This window comes from Lipophrys pholis (genome assembly GCF_963383615.2).
Source record: "Lipophrys pholis genome assembly, chromosome: 1".
In the NCBI taxonomy this organism is placed as follows: Eukaryota; Metazoa; Chordata; class Actinopteri; order Blenniiformes; family Blenniidae; genus Lipophrys; species Lipophrys pholis.
Window position 1 is genome coordinate 23,147,306 of NC_137635.1, and position 18,272 is coordinate 23,165,577.

The 18,272-nt window shown below is 50.8% G+C and overlaps 1 protein-coding gene across 2 annotated transcripts in view; it reads right to left on the bottom strand.

Moving 5' to 3' along the window:
• The window catches only part of rac3b (Rac family small GTPase 3b), an 18,500-nt gene extending 331 nt beyond the window's left edge, over window positions 1–18,169 (bottom strand). Inside the window, exons 1-7 of one of the 2 annotated variants that reach the window (XR_013935662.1) lie at window positions 18,054–18,169; window positions 15,055–15,126; window positions 11,670–11,787; window positions 11,497–11,559; window positions 10,856–11,015; window positions 2,403–2,617; window positions 1–539 (exon numbers count right to left, since the gene is read on the bottom strand). The exon at window positions 1–539 is cut by the window's left edge and continues 331 nt beyond it. Coding sequence is in view for 1 of the 2 variants with exons in the window: in XM_080472311.1 (XP_080328437.1) it covers window positions 2,487–2,617; window positions 10,856–11,015; window positions 11,497–11,559; window positions 11,670–11,787; window positions 15,055–15,126; window positions 18,054–18,088 (579 nt within the window). In the remaining variant the exon portion in view is untranslated. Of the gene's footprint in view, window positions 540–1,741; window positions 2,618–10,855; window positions 11,016–11,496; window positions 11,560–11,669; window positions 11,788–15,054; window positions 15,127–18,053 lie in introns of those variants that run through there. The other variant, XM_080472311.1, reaches the window with a different exon arrangement.
• Window positions 18,170–18,272: the final 103 nt, after the last annotated feature.

The window sequence follows — 18,272 nt, forward strand, 5'->3', positions numbered from 1 at the left end:
GACAATAAAGTCTTTTACTTCCTCAAATTGTGAAGAAATCCTCTTCTAATGGGATTATCTGAGCTTTGTTTATTTTTAGGATTACTAGAAATGATGAGCACATATTTTAATCTGATCTAATTAACCTCGTCTTTATTACTTAAACTGACTAATAAGCAGATTAGTCCGTGACTCTTCAAATGGTCAATTCAGATTATCGATATGTAACATCCTGATTAAATGACATGCTTCTGAAGCTCTCTGCTGCCCCCTGCAGGCCCTCCACTCTGAGAAGCACAGCGCCCCCTGCAGGCCCTTCACTCTGAGAAGCACAGCGCCCCCTGCAGGCCCTTCACTCTGAGAAGCACAGCGCCCCCTGCAGGACTGCAGCCGCCCCTCTTCATTCCACACTGCGAGTCCCTGCACCGTCTTTTACTCTTTAGAGCTAAATATTTAGTACATAGATAGATATTAGGCATTCTTCTTCTTCTTCTAAGGATTACTCTGTACATCTCCTCCTTTCTTTTCTCTCTTCATGTCGGCAGACGTCGGCTGTGTTTCTACAATACGATAGGAAATAGTACCAAAACCTGGACACTAAAAAACTTGGCTTCAAACAATACTGTCTTTATGCACTACCCCCAACACACACACACACACACACACAAACACACACGCACACACACACACGCACACACACACACACACGCGCACACACGCACACACGCACACAGGAACACAGACCAAATCTAAACGATGGGATAAATTAAGACAGAATATTTAAGAGCATGCAGGCCCTTCCCCCTGGAGAAGACTCCTCCCCCTGGAGCAGGCCCCTCCCCCTGGAGGGGGCTCCTCCCCCGGAGCAGGCCCCTCCCCCGGAGAAGACTCCTCCCCCTGGAGCAGGACTCAGGCAGCGAAGGTCGTACAGCCCCGTGTTTGTTTGGCATGCTCATCGCTCACATGTTCACAGTTAGATGAAGAGACCCTCAGACGCCCGGCTACGATCCACCGCCGGCCTCCGTCAGCAGAATCTGGCTCCAGGAACCGACCAGGGAACTAAAGCAGCAGACTGGAGGGAACCGTTCCCTTCATGTTCCGTTACTTCCTTTGAATCAAGACTTCAACCTTTTTATTTTCAACACACATTTAATGGATTCACTGGACTGAGGGGGGGTCAGGGGGCTAGTTCGGAGGGGGTGAGGGGTCAGGGGACTAGTTCGGGGGGTCAGGGGCTAGTTCGGAGGGGGTGAGGGGTCAGGGGGCTAGTTCGGAGGGGGTGAGGGGACTAGTTCGGGGGGTCAGGGGCTAGTTCGGAGGGGGTGAGGGGTCAGGGGGCTAGTTTGGGAGGCTGAGGGGGTCAGGGGGCTAGTTCGGGGGGGTCAGGGAGCTAGTTCGGGGGGGCTGAGGGGGGGGGGGGGTCAGGGGGCAGGTTCGGAGGGGGTGAGGGGGCAGTGGGCTAGTTCGGGGGGTCAGGGAGCTAGTTCGGGGGGGCTGGGGGGGGGGGGGGGGGGGTCAGGGGGCAGGTTCGGAGGGGGTGAGGGGGTCAGTGGGCTAGTTCGGGGGGTCAGGGAGCTAGTTCGGGGGGGCTGAGGGGGGGGTCAGGGGGCAGGTTCGGGGGGGCTGAGGGGGGGTCAGGGAGCTAGTTCGGGGGGGCTGGGGGTGTTTTTGGACTGTGGAGGAAACCTCCCCACACACTGGCAGAACGTCAATCACACGGCGCCACCGCACGGCCCAGCTGATCAGTTTGACCAGAGGTCGAGAGCAACTATGAAATTACTCAATGTTTTTGTTTATTTAGCTTAATGGAAAACTATGATGTTACGTGAAGATTTATTATGTTAAGATTTCATTACGTTCTGTTTTAGTACGTTTTCTATTACGTGTTTTATTACGTTAAGTTTTCCTTCATGTGTCAAAACAAATTCCACGTAGTTTAACAATGCTATTGTACTGCTCTACTGGGTAGATTACTAGTAATTAACTAAAGGAATGTGATTGTCAGCGTGTGACCAGTTCTAACCGCTCTGCTGGTTTGGTTCTGCTGGCCTGGTTCCGTTGTGATTCCAGGTTGCACCTGACAGGAAGCAGTAGTGGCGTGGCGGGGAGCGGGCTGTGCAGCGGAGGTGGAACCTGCTGATCCTAGACGAGCAGCTGAGGGTCACTCCAGACCTGAAGGCGTTTTCACAGTTCACGTTTTTTTCTATTCAACACTGCATTATTCAAGCAAGCGCGGTGGAGTGGGCGGAGCTCGAAGACGAGCTCGGCCGTCAGCCGCCATGGCAACATGACGCGAGTACAAAGTAGCTGGACATCAGTGTCGTCTACACAACCTACACGAGCCTACTCAGTAATATTCAGTAATGGTACAAAACGGTCCAGACGTGGCCTGGTCACCAATATGTCAATAAAAACATGGATACAAAGAGAGCGGTGTGAGCGGAGCTCCTCCCAGCAGTGGTCTACTTCTTCATGGTGACGTGGTGTGGTGGTGAAGCCTCCCCCCCTCAGAACATGGTGCACCTCTTGCCCCTCTTCTTCACGGGCGGGGGGCACAGCACGGCTCGGATGGCCTCGTCGAAAACCGTCTTCAGGCCACGCTGGGTCAGCGCCGAGCACTCCAGGTACTTCACCGCACCTGAGGATCAGAGTGCATGATGGGAAACATTGAGTCACTCCACAGAGACCTCAGGAAAGACTGAGACCGTGACCAGATCCCCGGCAGCAGAACCGGTCCGCAACGTCTACTGGACCTTCTCTCTAGACCTCCACAACGTCTACTGGACCTTCTCTCTGGACCTCCACAATGTCTACTGGACCTCTCTCTAGACCTCCACAACGTCTACTGGACTTCTCTCTGGACCTCCACAACGTCTACTGGACCTCTCTCTAGACATCCACAACGTCTACTGGACTTCTCTCTAGACCTTCTCTCTAGACCTTCTCTCTAGACCGCCACAACGTCTACTGGACTTCTCTCTGGACCTCCACAACGTCTACTGGACCTCTCTCTAGACCTCCACAACGTCTACTGGACTTCTCTCTAGACCTCCTCTCTAGACCTCCTCTCTAGACCTTCTCTCTAGACCTCCACAACGTCTACTGGACTTCTCTCTAGACCTTCTCTCTAGACCTCCACAACCTCTACTGGACTTCTCTCTAGACCTCCACAACGTCTACTGGACTTCTCTCTGGACCTCCACAACGTCTACTGGACCTCTCTCTAGACATCCACAACGTCTACTGGACTTCTCTCTAGACCTTCTCTCTAGACCTTCTCTCTAGACCGCCACAACGTCTACTGGACTTCTCTCTGGACCTCCACAACGTCTACTGGACCTCTCTCTAGACCTCCACAACGTCTACTGGACTTCTCTCTAGACCTCCTCTCTAGACCTTCTCTCTAGACCTCCACAACGTCTACTGGACTTCTCTCTAGACCTTCTCTCTAGACCTCCACAACCTCTACTGGACTTCTGTCTAGACCTCCACGTCTACTGGACTTCTCTCTGGACCTCCACAACGTCTACTGGACCTCTCTCTAGACCTCCACAATGTCTACTGGACTTCTCTCTAGACCTCCACAACGTCTACTGGACCTCTCTCTAGACCTCCACAATGTCTACTGGACTTCTCTCTAGACCTTCTCTCTAGACCTCCTCTCTAGACCTTCTCTCTAGACCTCCACAACATCTACTAGACTTTCTATCTAGACCATGGGTGTCAAACTCTGGCCCGCGGGCCAAATTTGGCATTAGAGCTGGCCCGTCGGTATTAAACAGCGGCGGTGCCGCTGTAACACCGCATTCACCGCTAATACTACAAATCCCATAATGCTCTGCTGTTGTTTTGGCGCGCCAGCCATGCTTTCTCCTCTGTGTCAGTAGCCAGCGATCCGTGTTCTTGCTCAACGCTTCGGCTGAAAGCCGGCCGGCTCACCCCGCCTCTCCGTGCCTCTCTCCCCGACGTGCTGCGGCCGACTACACCATCAGTGTCACTGTGTTACCCCTACCAAAAATGCCGAAAAGGAAGGGAGAAAACAGAACTTTTCTGGACAGGTGGGAGACAGAATATCTGTTTATATACGGAAAAGACAGACCTGTTTGTCTCGTTTGTGGAGCCAACGTGTCGGTAACTAAGGAGTACAACATTAGGCGACACTATGAAACGAAACACCAGGAAAAGTACAAGGACCTGGACACGACTCAAAGGAGCCAGAAAGTAGAGGAGATGAAAAGAGGTTTGGTTTCACAACAGAATATGTTCAAGAAAGCCACAGCACAAAATGAGGCTGCTGTAAAGGCAAGTTATATCGTGGCAGAAGAAATCACCAAATCAACCCGACCCTTTAATGATGGAGAGTTTGTTAAAAAGTGCATGCTGAAAGTTTGTGACCAAGTGTGCCCAGAGAAAAAGCAGGCCTTTTCAAACGTAAGCCTGAGCAGGAACACAATAGCTGAGCGCACATGTGATCTTGCCACCAATCTGCATGACCAGCTGATGGAAAAGGGAAACAATTTTGTTTCTTTTTCCCTTGCTGTGGACGAGAGCACTGACGCGTCTGATACTGCGCAGCTGTCAATCTTCATCTGCGGTGTCGACTCAAAGATGTGTGTTACGGAGGAGCTTTTGGGATTTAAATCCATGCATGGTACAACCACAGGGAAGGAAATCTTTGAGGAGGTTTGCAAATGTGTAACTGAAATAAACCTGCCGTGGGATAAACTCATGGGATTAACCACTGATGGTGCGCCAGCGATGAGTGGTAAAAAGAATGGACTGGTGGGCAGGATTCGTGAAAAGATGCGGGAAGAGAACTGTGCAGGTGAGCTATCTGTTTATCACTGCATCATACATCAAGAGTCACTGTGTGCTAAAGCCCTAAAGATGGAACATGTTATGACCACAGTAACACAAGTTGTTAACTTTATAAGAGCCAAAGGTCTGAATCACCGCCAGTTTAAGTCTTTTCTGGACGAGTTTGGTTCGGAACACAGAGACGTGCCGTATCACACAGAGGTGAGATGGTTAAGCCGCAGAAAAGTACTGAACAGATTTTTCGAGCTGCGTGAAGAAATATGTCGGTTTCTGCAAAGCAAAGGGAAGGACACAGCAGAGCTCCGGGAGCAAAAGTTTCTGTGTGAGCTGGCCTTTCTGTGTGACATCTCAAGCCATCTTGATGTGCCTGCAGCTACAGGGGCGGGGCCGCGTCATCACAGATATGTACTCGGCAGTGAGAGCTTTTAAAACTAAACTCTGCCTGTGGGAGAATCAGCTGCTGCAAGGAAACCTTGGCCATTTCCCCTGCTGCCAAACCATAAAAACGCAGATCTCTACCGCCGCTTGCGCACAGTTTGCTGAAAAACTCAGTGTACTCGGCGCTGAGTTTAGCCGGCGATTTGGCGACTTTGATGGTCAGAAATGTAGATTTGAACTGCTTAGTAATCCCTTCGCAGTTGATGTGGAAAAAGCACCAACTAACCTCCAAATGGAGCTGATTGAACTCCAGTGTGATGACACGCTGAAGTCAAAGTATGATGCTGTTGGCGCGGCACAGTTTCCACAATTCATCCCTGACACAATGCCTCAGCTCCGCACCCAAGCTGCTCAATTGCTCTCCATGTTCGGCAGCACTTATCTATGTGAGCAACTTTTCTCATCAATGAAGATGACGAAAACGTCTCACAGGATACGTCTGACTGATGAACACCTTCGTTCGATAATGAAGGTTGCCTCAGCTCAAAGCCTGAACCCCGACATTGATGAACTAGCATCCAAGAAAAGATGCCAGGTATCTGGCTTGGGCACATCAGATTAGATCAGTGTGTCGCAAACTGAGTAGTAAAACGGCCTGAATGGTTGATTTATTCATTGTTATTTTATTTTCAAATGTATTAGCCTGTGGAAAAAGTTAATGTTGATATTTACCTCAGAAGGCTGCAAATAGAAAAGAGGCATTCAATTTTTTATTTAAATTTTATTTAATATGCCATTGATGTTTTTTCGTTTGTTTTTTGAAAGTTGATTTTGCACTTTAAGTTATATAACCGTTGCTTGTTCCATATTCAGTGTTAAAGCAAATCAGTGTAGCAAACTGAGCAATAATTAACGTTTTATTCATGCACTTGCTCTTGCTACTTCAAGGCTTGAATGTTTGATTCATTCATTATTGTTATTTTATTTTCAAATTTATTATTAGCCCGTGGAAAAAGTTTATTTTGATATTTACCTCAGAAGGCTGCAAATAGAAAAGAGGCATTCAATTTTTATTTAAATTTTATTTGATATGCCATTGATATTTTTTAATTATTATTATTATTATTTGAAACTCGATTTTGCATGTCACTATGAAGTTATATAAACCTTGCTTGTTCAATATTCAATGCAAAACTTGTTTGGGTCCCTATTAAAAGGTTAATTTGTTCAACCTTGGCTTTGTTCAGTTTAAAATTTTGGCCCACTCTGTATTTGAGTTTGACATCCCTGATCTAGACCTTCTCTCTAGACCTCCACAACGTCTACTAGAACTTCTCTCTAGAACCAGAATGAAGGGTTTTTCTAAGTCTTTCCTGGACGTCTAGTCTGGATGTCATGTGAACGTCCAGATGATGAAAAACCAGAAAAAACAAAGGTGACTCCACCTTGAAGCCAAACCTTCTCCAGGTGAGACTCCTGCCCAGCAGAACCAACATCACCTGGAGGTGGTTTGGCTTCAAGGTGGAGTCACCTTTGTTTTTCTGGTTTTGAGGTGTGAGGTTTCTTTATAGAAACACATAACAGCACCAACTAGTGGCCCAACATGGAAACTATCTTGTTTTCAAACTTTGTTGTGTAAAAACGTGAAACTTTCCTGAGAGGAAAAGAGAAAATCAATGAGTTTCATTTGAACAGGCCGTTCTCACTCCATGTTTCACCATCAAGCAGGTGCTGGTTCTGCTGCTGAGATGGTTCACATCTGACTGTTCCTTGAACAGGACCGAGTGAGAGCCAGACACTGTCACCGTAAAACGCCGGCACGCCACTGCACACGCTGCCACTGCACACGCTGCCACTGCACACGCTGCCACTGCACACGCTGCCACTGCACACGCTGCCACTGCAACGAATTGTCTTTGAGCAGATACCAGGAACAAGTCATCCTCCTGGGACACCCAGCTGCTTCTCAACGTCTGAGGCAATCAAGAAGTTCTAATAATTTATTACATAAACACTTCGGAGGAACCGTGAGACCCCAGTGGTTCACTACCATGATGGACTTGGTTCGATTCCCGGCCAAGACAACATCTTTCTAAACATGTTTAGTTCACTTAAAGACACAGTTTTGTTTATTCTTGTGATCGTCAAGCCTCCAGCTGGAGTTCCAGGTTTTCAAGGTGTTCCAGGTTTTCAGGGTGCTTCAGGTTTTCAGGGTGCTTCAGGTTTTTAGGGTGCTCCAGGTTTTCAGGGTGTTCCAGGTTTTCAGGGTGCTTCAGGTTTTCAGGGTGCTCCAGGTTTTCAAGGTGTTCCAGGTTTTCAAAGTTCTCCAGGTTTTCAAGGTGTTCCAGGTTTTCAAGGTGTTCCTGGTTTTCAAGGTTCTCCAGGGGATCGGTACATACATATGTAACCATTGAAGTAACGCTCCATAGTCTTTTCTATCCAGTTACTTCAGTTCAATGGTATTCCTCAGTGTGCAGTGGAAAACGGTCCAGACTCATTTAATTGGCTAAAAGAACGAGTCACTGGCAGTGACTCGATATTGAATGTCTGATCAAGAAGTGTATGCACCGTTCTTTACCAGCAGGTGGCAGTAGGAAGCGCATGAAGGCTGAGCCTGTTGGTGTGAGACAATAACAGGAGTGAGCAGTAGTGCAGCAGTGAGGATCCAGCTACCAGAGGAGGAGGAGAAAGCCATGGAGGAATATTTGAAAAAGAAGAATTCAGACTGTATTTTTCTGGTTCTTGATATTAAAATAGTTTTGCTACATTTTTTTAATTGAACTATTTTTTTTGGAACAAAATCTGTAGAAACTATGAATATTGTCATTAAATGTGCTGAATGTGTCATTTTGTCACTTTATGATTGGGAGCGTGCCGTGCAACATTCTGAATGTAATGACGCTTTTCCACTCGCTCCTACTCCTGCCTCTACTGGCCGTGCCTCTACTGGCCGTGCCTCTACTGGCCGTGCCTCTACTGGCCTTGCCTCTACTGGCCGTGCCTCTACCGGCCGTGCCTCTACTGGCCTTGCCTCTACTGGCCGTGCCTCTACTGGCCTTGCCTCTACTGGCTGTGCCTCCACTGGCCTTGCCTCTACTGGCTGTGCCTCCACTGGCCTTGCCTCTACTTTCCTCAGCCTCGTTTTTCCATTACCATATAGTACGACCACGGCATGGGAGGAGTCTTCCGAGCTTTTCCCCGTGGTGTTCAAGTCATCACCCCGATATGATAAACATCCATTGGAAATCAGCTCGAATAATAAATTAAATAGTATATATTTTTATCTGTTTATTAATAATATTACAATATGGATTGTTACGATGGTGCTTCAGTGTCCGGTGTTTCGGTTCTACTGGTGCCCCTGTTAACTGGTGACTTCTGCCACCAGCCGTTAGCAGCAGCTGACAAACAAACGCTGTGATCCTCTGAATCCTCTGGTCGCCCCCAGACAGACGAAGGTCTGCAGCTGGTCGCTGGTCCACTGCTTGATTTCTCAGCGTCTCTCTCTTGTTGCCAGCATTCTGGTTGTGATCGTGTTTAAAAATGGCAGCTGAACAAGGCGCTCTCTTGACTCAACTGTGTCATCACAATCCGGCCAATCAGCAGCTGCCGTCTGCCGACATCACATTGTCTACTGGCCTCAGCTCGCTGGGAACCTGGAGGAGGAACCAGGAAAGTACCTGGTAGCAGGGAAGTATCAGGTAGCAGGATAGTACCAGGTCGAAGGGAAGTACCAGGTAGCAGGATAGTACCAGGTAGGAGGGAAGTACCAGGTAGCAGGATAGTACCAGGTAGCAGGATAGTACCAGGTAGGAGGGAAGTACCAGGTAGCAGGGAAGTACCAGGTAGCAGGATAGAACCAGGTAGGAGGGAAGTACCAGGTAGCAGGATAGTACCAGGTAGCAGGATAGTACCAGGTAGGAGGGAAGTACCAGGTAGCAGGATAGTACCAGGTAGGAGGGAAGTACCAGGTAGCAGGATAGTACCAGGTAGCAGGATAGTACCAGGTAGGAGGGAAGTACCAGGTAGCAGGGAAGTACCAGGTAGCAGGATAGAACCAGGTAGGAGGGAAGTACCAGGTAGCAGGATAGTACCAGGTAGCAGGATAGTACCAGGTAGGAGGGAAGTACCAGGTAGCAGGATAGTACCAGGTAGCAGGATAGTACTAGGTAGGAAGGAAGTACCAGGTAGCAGGATAGTACCAGGTAGCAGGATAGTACCAGGTAGGAGGGAAGTACCAGGTAGCAGGATAGTACCAGGTAGCAGGATAGTACCAGGTAGGAGGGAAGTACCTGGTAGCAGGATAGTACCAGGTAGCAGGATAGTACCAGGTAGCAGGAAAGTACCAGGTAGGAGGGAAGTACCTGGTAGCAGGAAAGTCCCAGGTAGGAGGGAAGTACCTGGTAGCAGGGAAGTACCAGGTTGCAGGATAGTACCAGGTAGGAGGGAAGTACCTGGTAGCAGGAAAGTACCAGGTAGGAGGGAAGTACCTGGTAGCAGGAAAGTCCCAGGTAGGAGGGAAGTACCTGGTAGCAGGGAAGTATCAGGTAGCAGGATAGTACCAGGTTGAAGGGAAGTACCAGGTAGCAGGAAAGTACCAGGTAGGAGGGAAGTACCTGGTAGCAGGAAAGTCCCAGGTAGGAGGGAAGTACCTGGTAGCAGGGAAGTATCAGGTAGCAGGATAGTACCTGGTAGCAGGGAAGTATCAGGTAGCAGGATAGTACCAGGTTGAAGGGAAGTACCAGGTAGCAGGATAGTACCAGGTAGGAGGGAAGTACCAGGTAGCAGTATAGTACCAGGTAGCAGGATAGTACCAGGTAGCAGGGAAGTACCAGGTAGCAGGAAAGTACCAGGTAGGAGGGAAGTACCTGGTAGCAGGAAAGTACCAGGTAGCAGGGAAGTATCAGGTAGCAGGATAGTACCAGGTAGGAGGGAAGTACCAGGTAGCAGTATAGTACCAGGTAGCAGGATAGTACCAGGTAGCAGGGAAGTACCAGGTAGCAGGGAAGTACATGGTACTGGGAACTAACACGTAGTGGAAAAGTGTCAGTAGCGAGTGGAGGGGAGTCAGGCTGGAAAAGTGGAAAAGATCCATAAGAAATGTACCGTGGGTCAAAGACGGCTGAGACACTGGTTTAGTTGAGGAGCAGGTGGGACTCCGCTGGTGTCCTGCTGCAGCCATGTCCCGGCCCGGTCCCAGAGGTTCTTCCAGCTGGTTCTGGGCCTCGGGTCCAGACCGCAGGTCCAGGAAGCTCCGGGTCTCAACCTCACCTGCTGCTTTCATTTAGCCTCCATGTTCAGATTGTCAAAAATGTTTCCACACACTCAGCTGTTATTTAAAAAAATGGCCGATCTAAATTACCAGCAGTGCCGTTGGTCCAGATCCAAATCTGAAACCTGAGTGTCTCTGAGTCTGCAGTAGGCGCAGCATGGAGCAGACGCAGCAGGCGCAGACGCAGCAGGCGCAGACGATGTGGCAGACGGAGACGCAGCAGGCGCAGACGCAGCATGGAGCCGACGCAGCCGGCGCAGACGCAGACACAGCAGGCGCAGACGCAGCATGGAGCCGACGCAGTCGGCGCAGACACAGCAGGCGCAGGCGCGGACGCAGCAGATGATGCAAACGCAGCCTGCGCAGATACGGCAGACAACACAGACAATGCAGCAGGCGCAGCCTCACCTATTTCCCTGGCCATGGCGAGGCCCTGCGGGTACGTGATGGGCGACAGCTTCTTGTCCCGCAGCCTCTCGATGGTGTCCTTGTCGTCCCGCAGGTCCAACTTGGTGCCCACCAGGATGATGGGCGTGTTGGGACAGTGGTGCCGCACCTCAGGGTACCACTGAGGTGCCACACACACACACACACACACACACACACACACACACACACACACACACACACACACACACACACACACACACACACACACACACACACACACACACACACGTCCATATGGATACAGAGGAGACAGTCAGTGAGAGGATGACGAGGCTGTCCACCAGTTTCCTGACAGACACACGGTTCGATTCCCCGTCAGACTGTGCGGGGGGGTGGGGGGGCCGTCTCTTGTGTGGTTTCATCTGAGAGCGTCTCTTGATGCTCAGCAGACCAAACCACAGCCGGGCGCCACGCTCCCCCTACACAGTGCATTCAGGCCTCCTCCCACAATGCACCTCTGTCCTCCCGGAGGGGGCAGGGCCAAGAGGGTGCCTCTGAGCAGAGGGCTGAACGGGTAGGGGCAAAGACAAGCCAGGAGCCGTAGATGTGCCTCTGGGTGGTCAGACTCGGCATGGGGGGGTGTCAGTCCGCGTACTGACCTTAGCTCGGACGTTCTCAAAGGAGGCGGGACTGACCAGGGAGAAGCATATCAAGAACACATCCTGGAGAGAACCAGAGAGACGGTTGAGAGCAGGGTCTGTGTGTGTGTGTGTGTGTGTGTGTGTGTGTGTGTGTGTGTGTGTGTGTGTGTGTGTGTGTGTGTGTGGGGTACCGTCTGTGGGTAGGACAGTGGTCGGAGCCTGTCGTAGTCCTCCTGTCCCGCCGTGTCCCACAGTCCCAGGTTGACAGGTTTCCCGTCCACCATCACGTTGGCGGAGTAGTTGTCGAAGCTGTGGAGATATGTGACATCACATCAGTGAAAAGAAGTTTGCTTACACGTCCAGGGCAGAGAACCCTCACGGTGCCACGCCATGGCGTTCAGAGCGACTCTGCCCCACGCGGGGAACCTTACAACTGCATCGACACACGTTGGAAACAAGCAGAAAACCTGCGCATCAAACTGGAAGACCTTAGCGGTGTGACGTCAGTCGCCACTGACAATCACTGCCTGGTTCTCATGACTCTGTAGACTAGGTTCTTTTCCATCAGAAAGAAGCAGGTTCTAGTTCTGGTCCAGGGCCAGATTTAGCATCAGTTCTTTGTCTTTCCACCACCAAAGTCCCGGCCTACCAGGGGCTAAACAGGTGTTAAGCTGGCCCCACATCGGGATCTGACCGGTCATCAGCTGGGGGCGGAGTTATCGCTGGAGCTCCTGCTGCCTACGAGGAGGAAGTGACGCAGAAGCAGCTTTCTGAAATCTACAGGGAACACGTCTAAAGCAAGAAGGACGTGAAAGAACCAGAACGGAGCGACGAGGAGACGCAATGTTTTGTCTCTTTGGTCTACATCTGAGGTTCAGGCCAGACTAGATGAAGGATCAGGGACGACCCCGGACCTGGCTGTGGCTACGGTACGACCGTCTAGCAGCTCCTCAACAAACCTCAACTATTAAAAAAGGAGAACCCGGACCAAACGTTCAGGTTTCTTTCAGGTTCTTCTTCGTCCTCCTCATCCTTTTCTAGCGGTTTAATGACTTTCAGCACATTGCTGCCTCGGAGGTTCTCCACAGAAGTGCTTGGGGCGATTTCTGCAGTGACGTACCGCGTTCTGGAGGGACGTAGTGACGTACCGCGTTCTGGAGGGACGTAGTGACGTACCGCGCTCTGGAGGGACGCACTGACGTACCGCGTTCTGGAGGGACGCAGTGACGTACCGCGCTCTGGAGGGACGCACTGACGTACCGCGTTCTGGAGGGACGTGGTGACGTACCGCGCTCTGGAGGGACGCAGTGACGTACCGCGCTCTGGAGTGAGGCAGTGACCGGCTCTCACTGGCTGCCTGGACCATGGAAACACAACCGCTTCTTTGGAGCTTTAAGAACTGAACTAGTACCTGAACTAGTACCTGAACTAGTACTTGAACTAGTACCTGAACTAGCACCTGAACTAGTACCTGAACTATCACCTGATTCTTTTTGGTGGAAAAGCCCCTTGTGAGAAGAAGTCAACAGAACAGGACACATCACTTCATCAGAGGTTTTCATGAGGTGGTGTGATCTCCTTCATCAATACCAGCGGTGGTGCGACCTCCATTAATACCAACGGTGGTGTGACCTCCTTCATCAATACCAGCGGTGGTGTGATCTCCTTCATCAATATCAGCGGTGGTGTGATGTGCTTCATCAATACCAGCGGTGGTGTGATCTCCTTTATCATCACCAGCGGTGGTGTGATGTGCTTCATCAATACCAGCGGTGGTGTGATCTCCTTCATCAATACCAGCGGTGGTGTGATCTCCATCAATACCAGTGGTGGTGTGATGTGCTTCATCAATACCAGTGGTGGTGTGATCTCCTTCATCAATATCAGCGGTGGTGTGATGTGCTTCATCAATACCAGTGGTGGTGTGATCTCCTTCATCAATATCAGCGGTGGTGTGATGTGCTTCATCATCAACGGCGGTGGTGTGATCTCCTTCATCAATACCAGTGGTGGTGTGATCTCCTTCATCAATACCAGCGGTGGTGTGATGTGCTTCATCAATACCAGTGGTGGTGTGATGTGCTTCATCAATACCAGCGGTGGTGTGATGTGCTTCATCAATACCAGTGGCGGTGTGATGTGCTTCATCAATACCAGCGGTGGTGTGATCTCCATCATCAATACCAGCGGTGGTGTGATCTCCTTCATCAATACCAGTGGTGGTGTGATGTGCTTCATCAATACCAGTGGTGGTGTGATCTCCTTCATCAATATCAGCGGTGGTGTGATCTCCTTCATCAATACCAGCGGTGGTGTGATCTCCTTCATCAATACCAGTGGTGGTGTGATGTGCTTCATCAATACCAGTGGTGGTGTGATCTCCTTCATCAATATCAGCGGTGGTGTGATGTGCTTCATCAATACCAGTGGTGGTGTGATGTGCTTCATCAATACCAGTGGTGGTGTGATCTCCATCAATATCAGCGGTGGTGTGATGTGCTTCATCAATACCAGCGGTGGTGTGATCTCCTTCATCAATACCAGCGGTGGTGTGATCTCCTTCATCAATACCAGTGGTGGTGTGATCTCCATCAATACCAGCGGTGGTGTGATGTGCTTCATCAATACCAGCGGTGGTGTGATCTCCTTCATCAATACCAGCGGTGGTGTGATGTGCTTCATCAATACCAGTGGTGGTGTGATGTGCTTCATCAATACCAGCGGTGGTGTGATGTGCTTCATCAATACCAGTGGTGGTGTGATCTCCTTCATCAATACCAGCGGTGGTGTGATCTCCTTCATCAATACCAGTGGCGGTGTGATCTCCTTCATCAATACCAGTGGTGGTGTGATGTGCTTCATCAATACCAGCGGTGGTGTGATCTCCTTCATCAATACCAGTGGTGGTGTGATCTCCTTCATCAATACCAGCGGTGGTGTGATGTGCTTCATCAATACCAGCGGTGGTGTGATCTCCTTCATCAATACCAGTGGTGGTGTGACCTCCTTCATCAATACCAGCGGTGGTGTGATGTGCTTCATCAATACCAGCGGTGGTGTGATGTGCTTCATCAATACCAGTGGTGGTGTGATCTCCTTCATCAATACCAGCGGTGGTGTGATGTGCTTCATCAATACCAGCGGTGGTGTGATCTCCTTCATCAATACCAGTGGTGGTGTGATGTGCTTCATCAATACCAGCGGTGGTGTGATGTGCTTCATCAATACCAGTGGTGGTGTGATCTCCTTCATCAATACCAGTGGTGGTGTGATGTGCTTCATCAATACCAGTGGTGGTGTGATCTCCTTCATCAATACCAGTGGTGGTGTGATGTGCTTCATCAATACCAGTGGTGGTGTAAAAGGAAGTGTTGCAGAAACGTTTCACACCATCAACCATCCTTCTTGATCCATCCATCGTCTATCCACCAATCATCCAGCGATCGACGAGCATGTGTGTGTGTGTGTGTGTGTGTGTGTGTGTGTGTGTGTGTGTGTGTGTGTGTGTGTGTGTGTGTGTGTGTGTGTGTGTGTGTGTGTGTGTGTGTGTGTGTGTGTGAGGTGAAGCGTACTCACACAGTGGGGATGTATTCTCCGGGGAAGGCATTGGTGGTGTAGCTGATCAGTAGACAGGTCTTACCCACGGCCCTGAGGAGGAGACAGGATGTGAGTAAACACACACACACACACACACACACACACACACACACACACACACACACACACACACAAATCCTACATTTTGCCCCTGAACTGAATATCTAATTGACCTGCACAGCAACAGAAGACGTGATAGTATTGATATTATTCCAATAATGAGCCAATTTATATTAAATACATTGAAATGAGCTGAAGAACTTCATGTCTGACACTGTTCTTTCTCTTACCTCATCTTTTTTTAACACCAGCTGGGATTCTACTTTTTCTTGTCCAGTTTCAATAGAATTCTGTCATATTTGAAGAAAGTGACTGAAAACAGTTGGTTGTGGCTCAGTTATGATGATCACACTGATTCAATCCACATCATGAACCTTCTACTCTTCTACTCTGATGGTTACATGAACCTTCTACTCTTCTACTCTGATGGTTACATGAACCTTCTACTCTTCTACTCTGATGGTTACATAAATGTACTACAGACAGTAAACTATTAGAGTTCATGGTCAGGCTGCAGCTACATTCATTTAGAGCACGTTATTTAGAAGTGGCAGAGCATTCAGCTCAAAGCCCCGCCCACTGCACAGCATCATTTAGAAGCTCAGCGCTGATTGGCTGGAGCCAGTGTGACACTGTCTGAAGGAAACGGAGCGAGTGGTGACAGCTGGAGTTTGGGTTTGGGTTGGGTTGGGTTGGGTTTGGGTTTGAGTTCAGGTTGGGTTCAGGTTGGGTTTGAGTTAAAGTTTGGGTTCAGGTTGGGTTGGGTTCATGGTTGGGTTCAGGTTTGGGTTTGGGGTCAGGGTTGGGTCCAGGTTTGGGTTCAGGTTGGGTTGGGTTCAGGATTGGATTCAGGTTCAGGTTTAAGTTGAGTTTGGGTTCAGGTTGGGTTGGGTTCAGGTTTGGGTTTGAGTTCAGGTTGGGTTCAGGTTGGGTTTGGGGTCAGGGTTGGGTCCAGGTTTGGGTTCAGGATTGGATTCAGGTTCAGGTTTAAGTTGAGTTTGGGTTCAGGTTGGGTTGGGTTCAGGTTTGGGTTTGGGTTCAGGGTTGGGTTCAGGTTTGGGTTGAGTTTGGGTTCAGGTTGGGTTGGGTTCAGGTTTGGGTTGAGTTTGGGTTGGGTTCAGGTTTGGGTTCAGGTTTGGGTTCAGGGTTGAGTTCAGGGTTGGGTTGGGTTCAGGTTTGGGTTCAGGGTTGGGTTCAGGTTTGGGTTGAGTTTGGGTTCAGGTTGGGTTGGGTTCAGGCTTGGGTTCAGGGTTGGGTTTGGGTTCAGGTTTGGGTTGAGTTTGGGTTCAGGTTGGGTTGGGTTCAGGTTTGGGTTCAGGCTTGGGTTGGGTTCAGGTTTGGGTTCAGGGTTGAGTTCAGGGTTTGGTTGGGTTCAGGTTTGAGTTCAGGTTTGGGTTGAGTTTGGGTTCAGGTTGGGTTGGGTTCAGGGTTGGGTTTGGGTTCAGGTTTGGGTTGAGTTTGGGTTGAGTTTGGGTTGAGTTTGGGTTCAGGTTGGGTTCAGGTTGGGTTGGGTTCAGGCTTGGGTTCAGGGTTGGGTTTGGGTTCAGGTTTGGGTTGAGTTTGGGTTGGGTTCAGGTTTGGGTTCAGGGTTGGGTTTGGGTTCAGGTTGGTGTTTCCACCTGAAGTCGTGGAAAGGGTGTTCCACTGGAAGAACCAGCTAGGAACCAGTAAGAACGTGATGTGGCGGCTTCACGCCGGGAGTCCCGGCTCACATTGGTTCGTTTACTGGAAGTCTGTGAGGACCTGCTACGTTTCTCTGTTCGGAGACCGGATCACCTGGACCGGATCACCATGACCAGGTCACCGGGACCGGATCACCATGACCAGATGGCCAGGACCAGATGACCAGGACCAGGTCACCGGGACCAGATCACCAGGACCAGATCACCGGGACTGGATCGGTCACCGGGACCGGATCACCCGGACCAGATCACCGGGACCAGATCACCGGGACCAGTTCACCGGGACCAGATCACCAGGACCAGATCACCAGGACTGGATCAGTCACCAGGACCGGATGACCAGGACCAGATGACAAGGACCAGGTCACCAGGACCGGATCACCCAGACCAGATCACCAGGACCAGGTCACCGGAACAGGATTACCGGGACCAGATCATCAGGACCAGATCATTGGGAACCGGAGCAGCCGGACCGGCTGTGGGCTGAGTGGGTGGAGCCACAACATCGATTAGACATCAACTCATAGGGAGAGCAGGCTGACACACACACACACACACACACACACACACACACACACACACACACACACACACACACACACACACACACACACACACACACACACACACACACACACACAGTGTGCCTATAGAGCATTATTGTGTAATTAATTAATTTTAAAATCAAAAATCAATAAGAGCAACTTGAACTGAGTTGAGTGTGGGTAGATGTGTGGGGTGGGGTATTCCCCTGGGTGGTGGGTGGAGGTCTGTAGAAATTGGGTGGAGGTTGGGTAGATGGTGGGTGGAGGTTTGTGGGAGTTGGGTGGAGGCTGAGTAGATGGTGGGTGGAGGCTGGGTATATGGTGGATGGGGGTTTGCGGGAGCTGGGTGGAGGTGCAGTATAAAGGCACACTGTGTGCAGAATGACACAGTGTGGCCTCTGACGGGGCCACACGCTCCCGGCCCGCAGCGGCCCGCTGCAGCCCGCAGCGGCTCTCCACACGGCCGGCGGGACGTGCACCGGGCCCCGCAGAGCCCCCAGAATCCCCGCAGCACCGGGAGCACGGAGGGCGGGAGAGATGCGTCGAGCGGCGGCGGACGGACCGGGCCGAGCCGCGGCCGCCGCTCCCACATCCTCCCCTCCTCCTCTTCCTCCCTCCGCGGGGGGGGGGGGGGGGACGCATCACTGAACCGCACGGAACGACCGGAGCCCGCCGGGGGGAGCGCTCTTACCCGTCGCCGACCACCACACATTTGATAGCTTGCATTTGAACAGGCGCTGGAGGCTCCGGGAGCCGCGGGAGGAATGATCCGACAGAGAGCAGGGAGTCTCGGAGGAGAGCAGCGGGCCGGTCCGCTCGATGGAGCCGCAGTGAAAGGCGCTGCTGACGGGAACGGCCGAGTCGCTCCGGAAACAACCGAGTGCTGTTAAAGGGACAGTACACGGAGCAG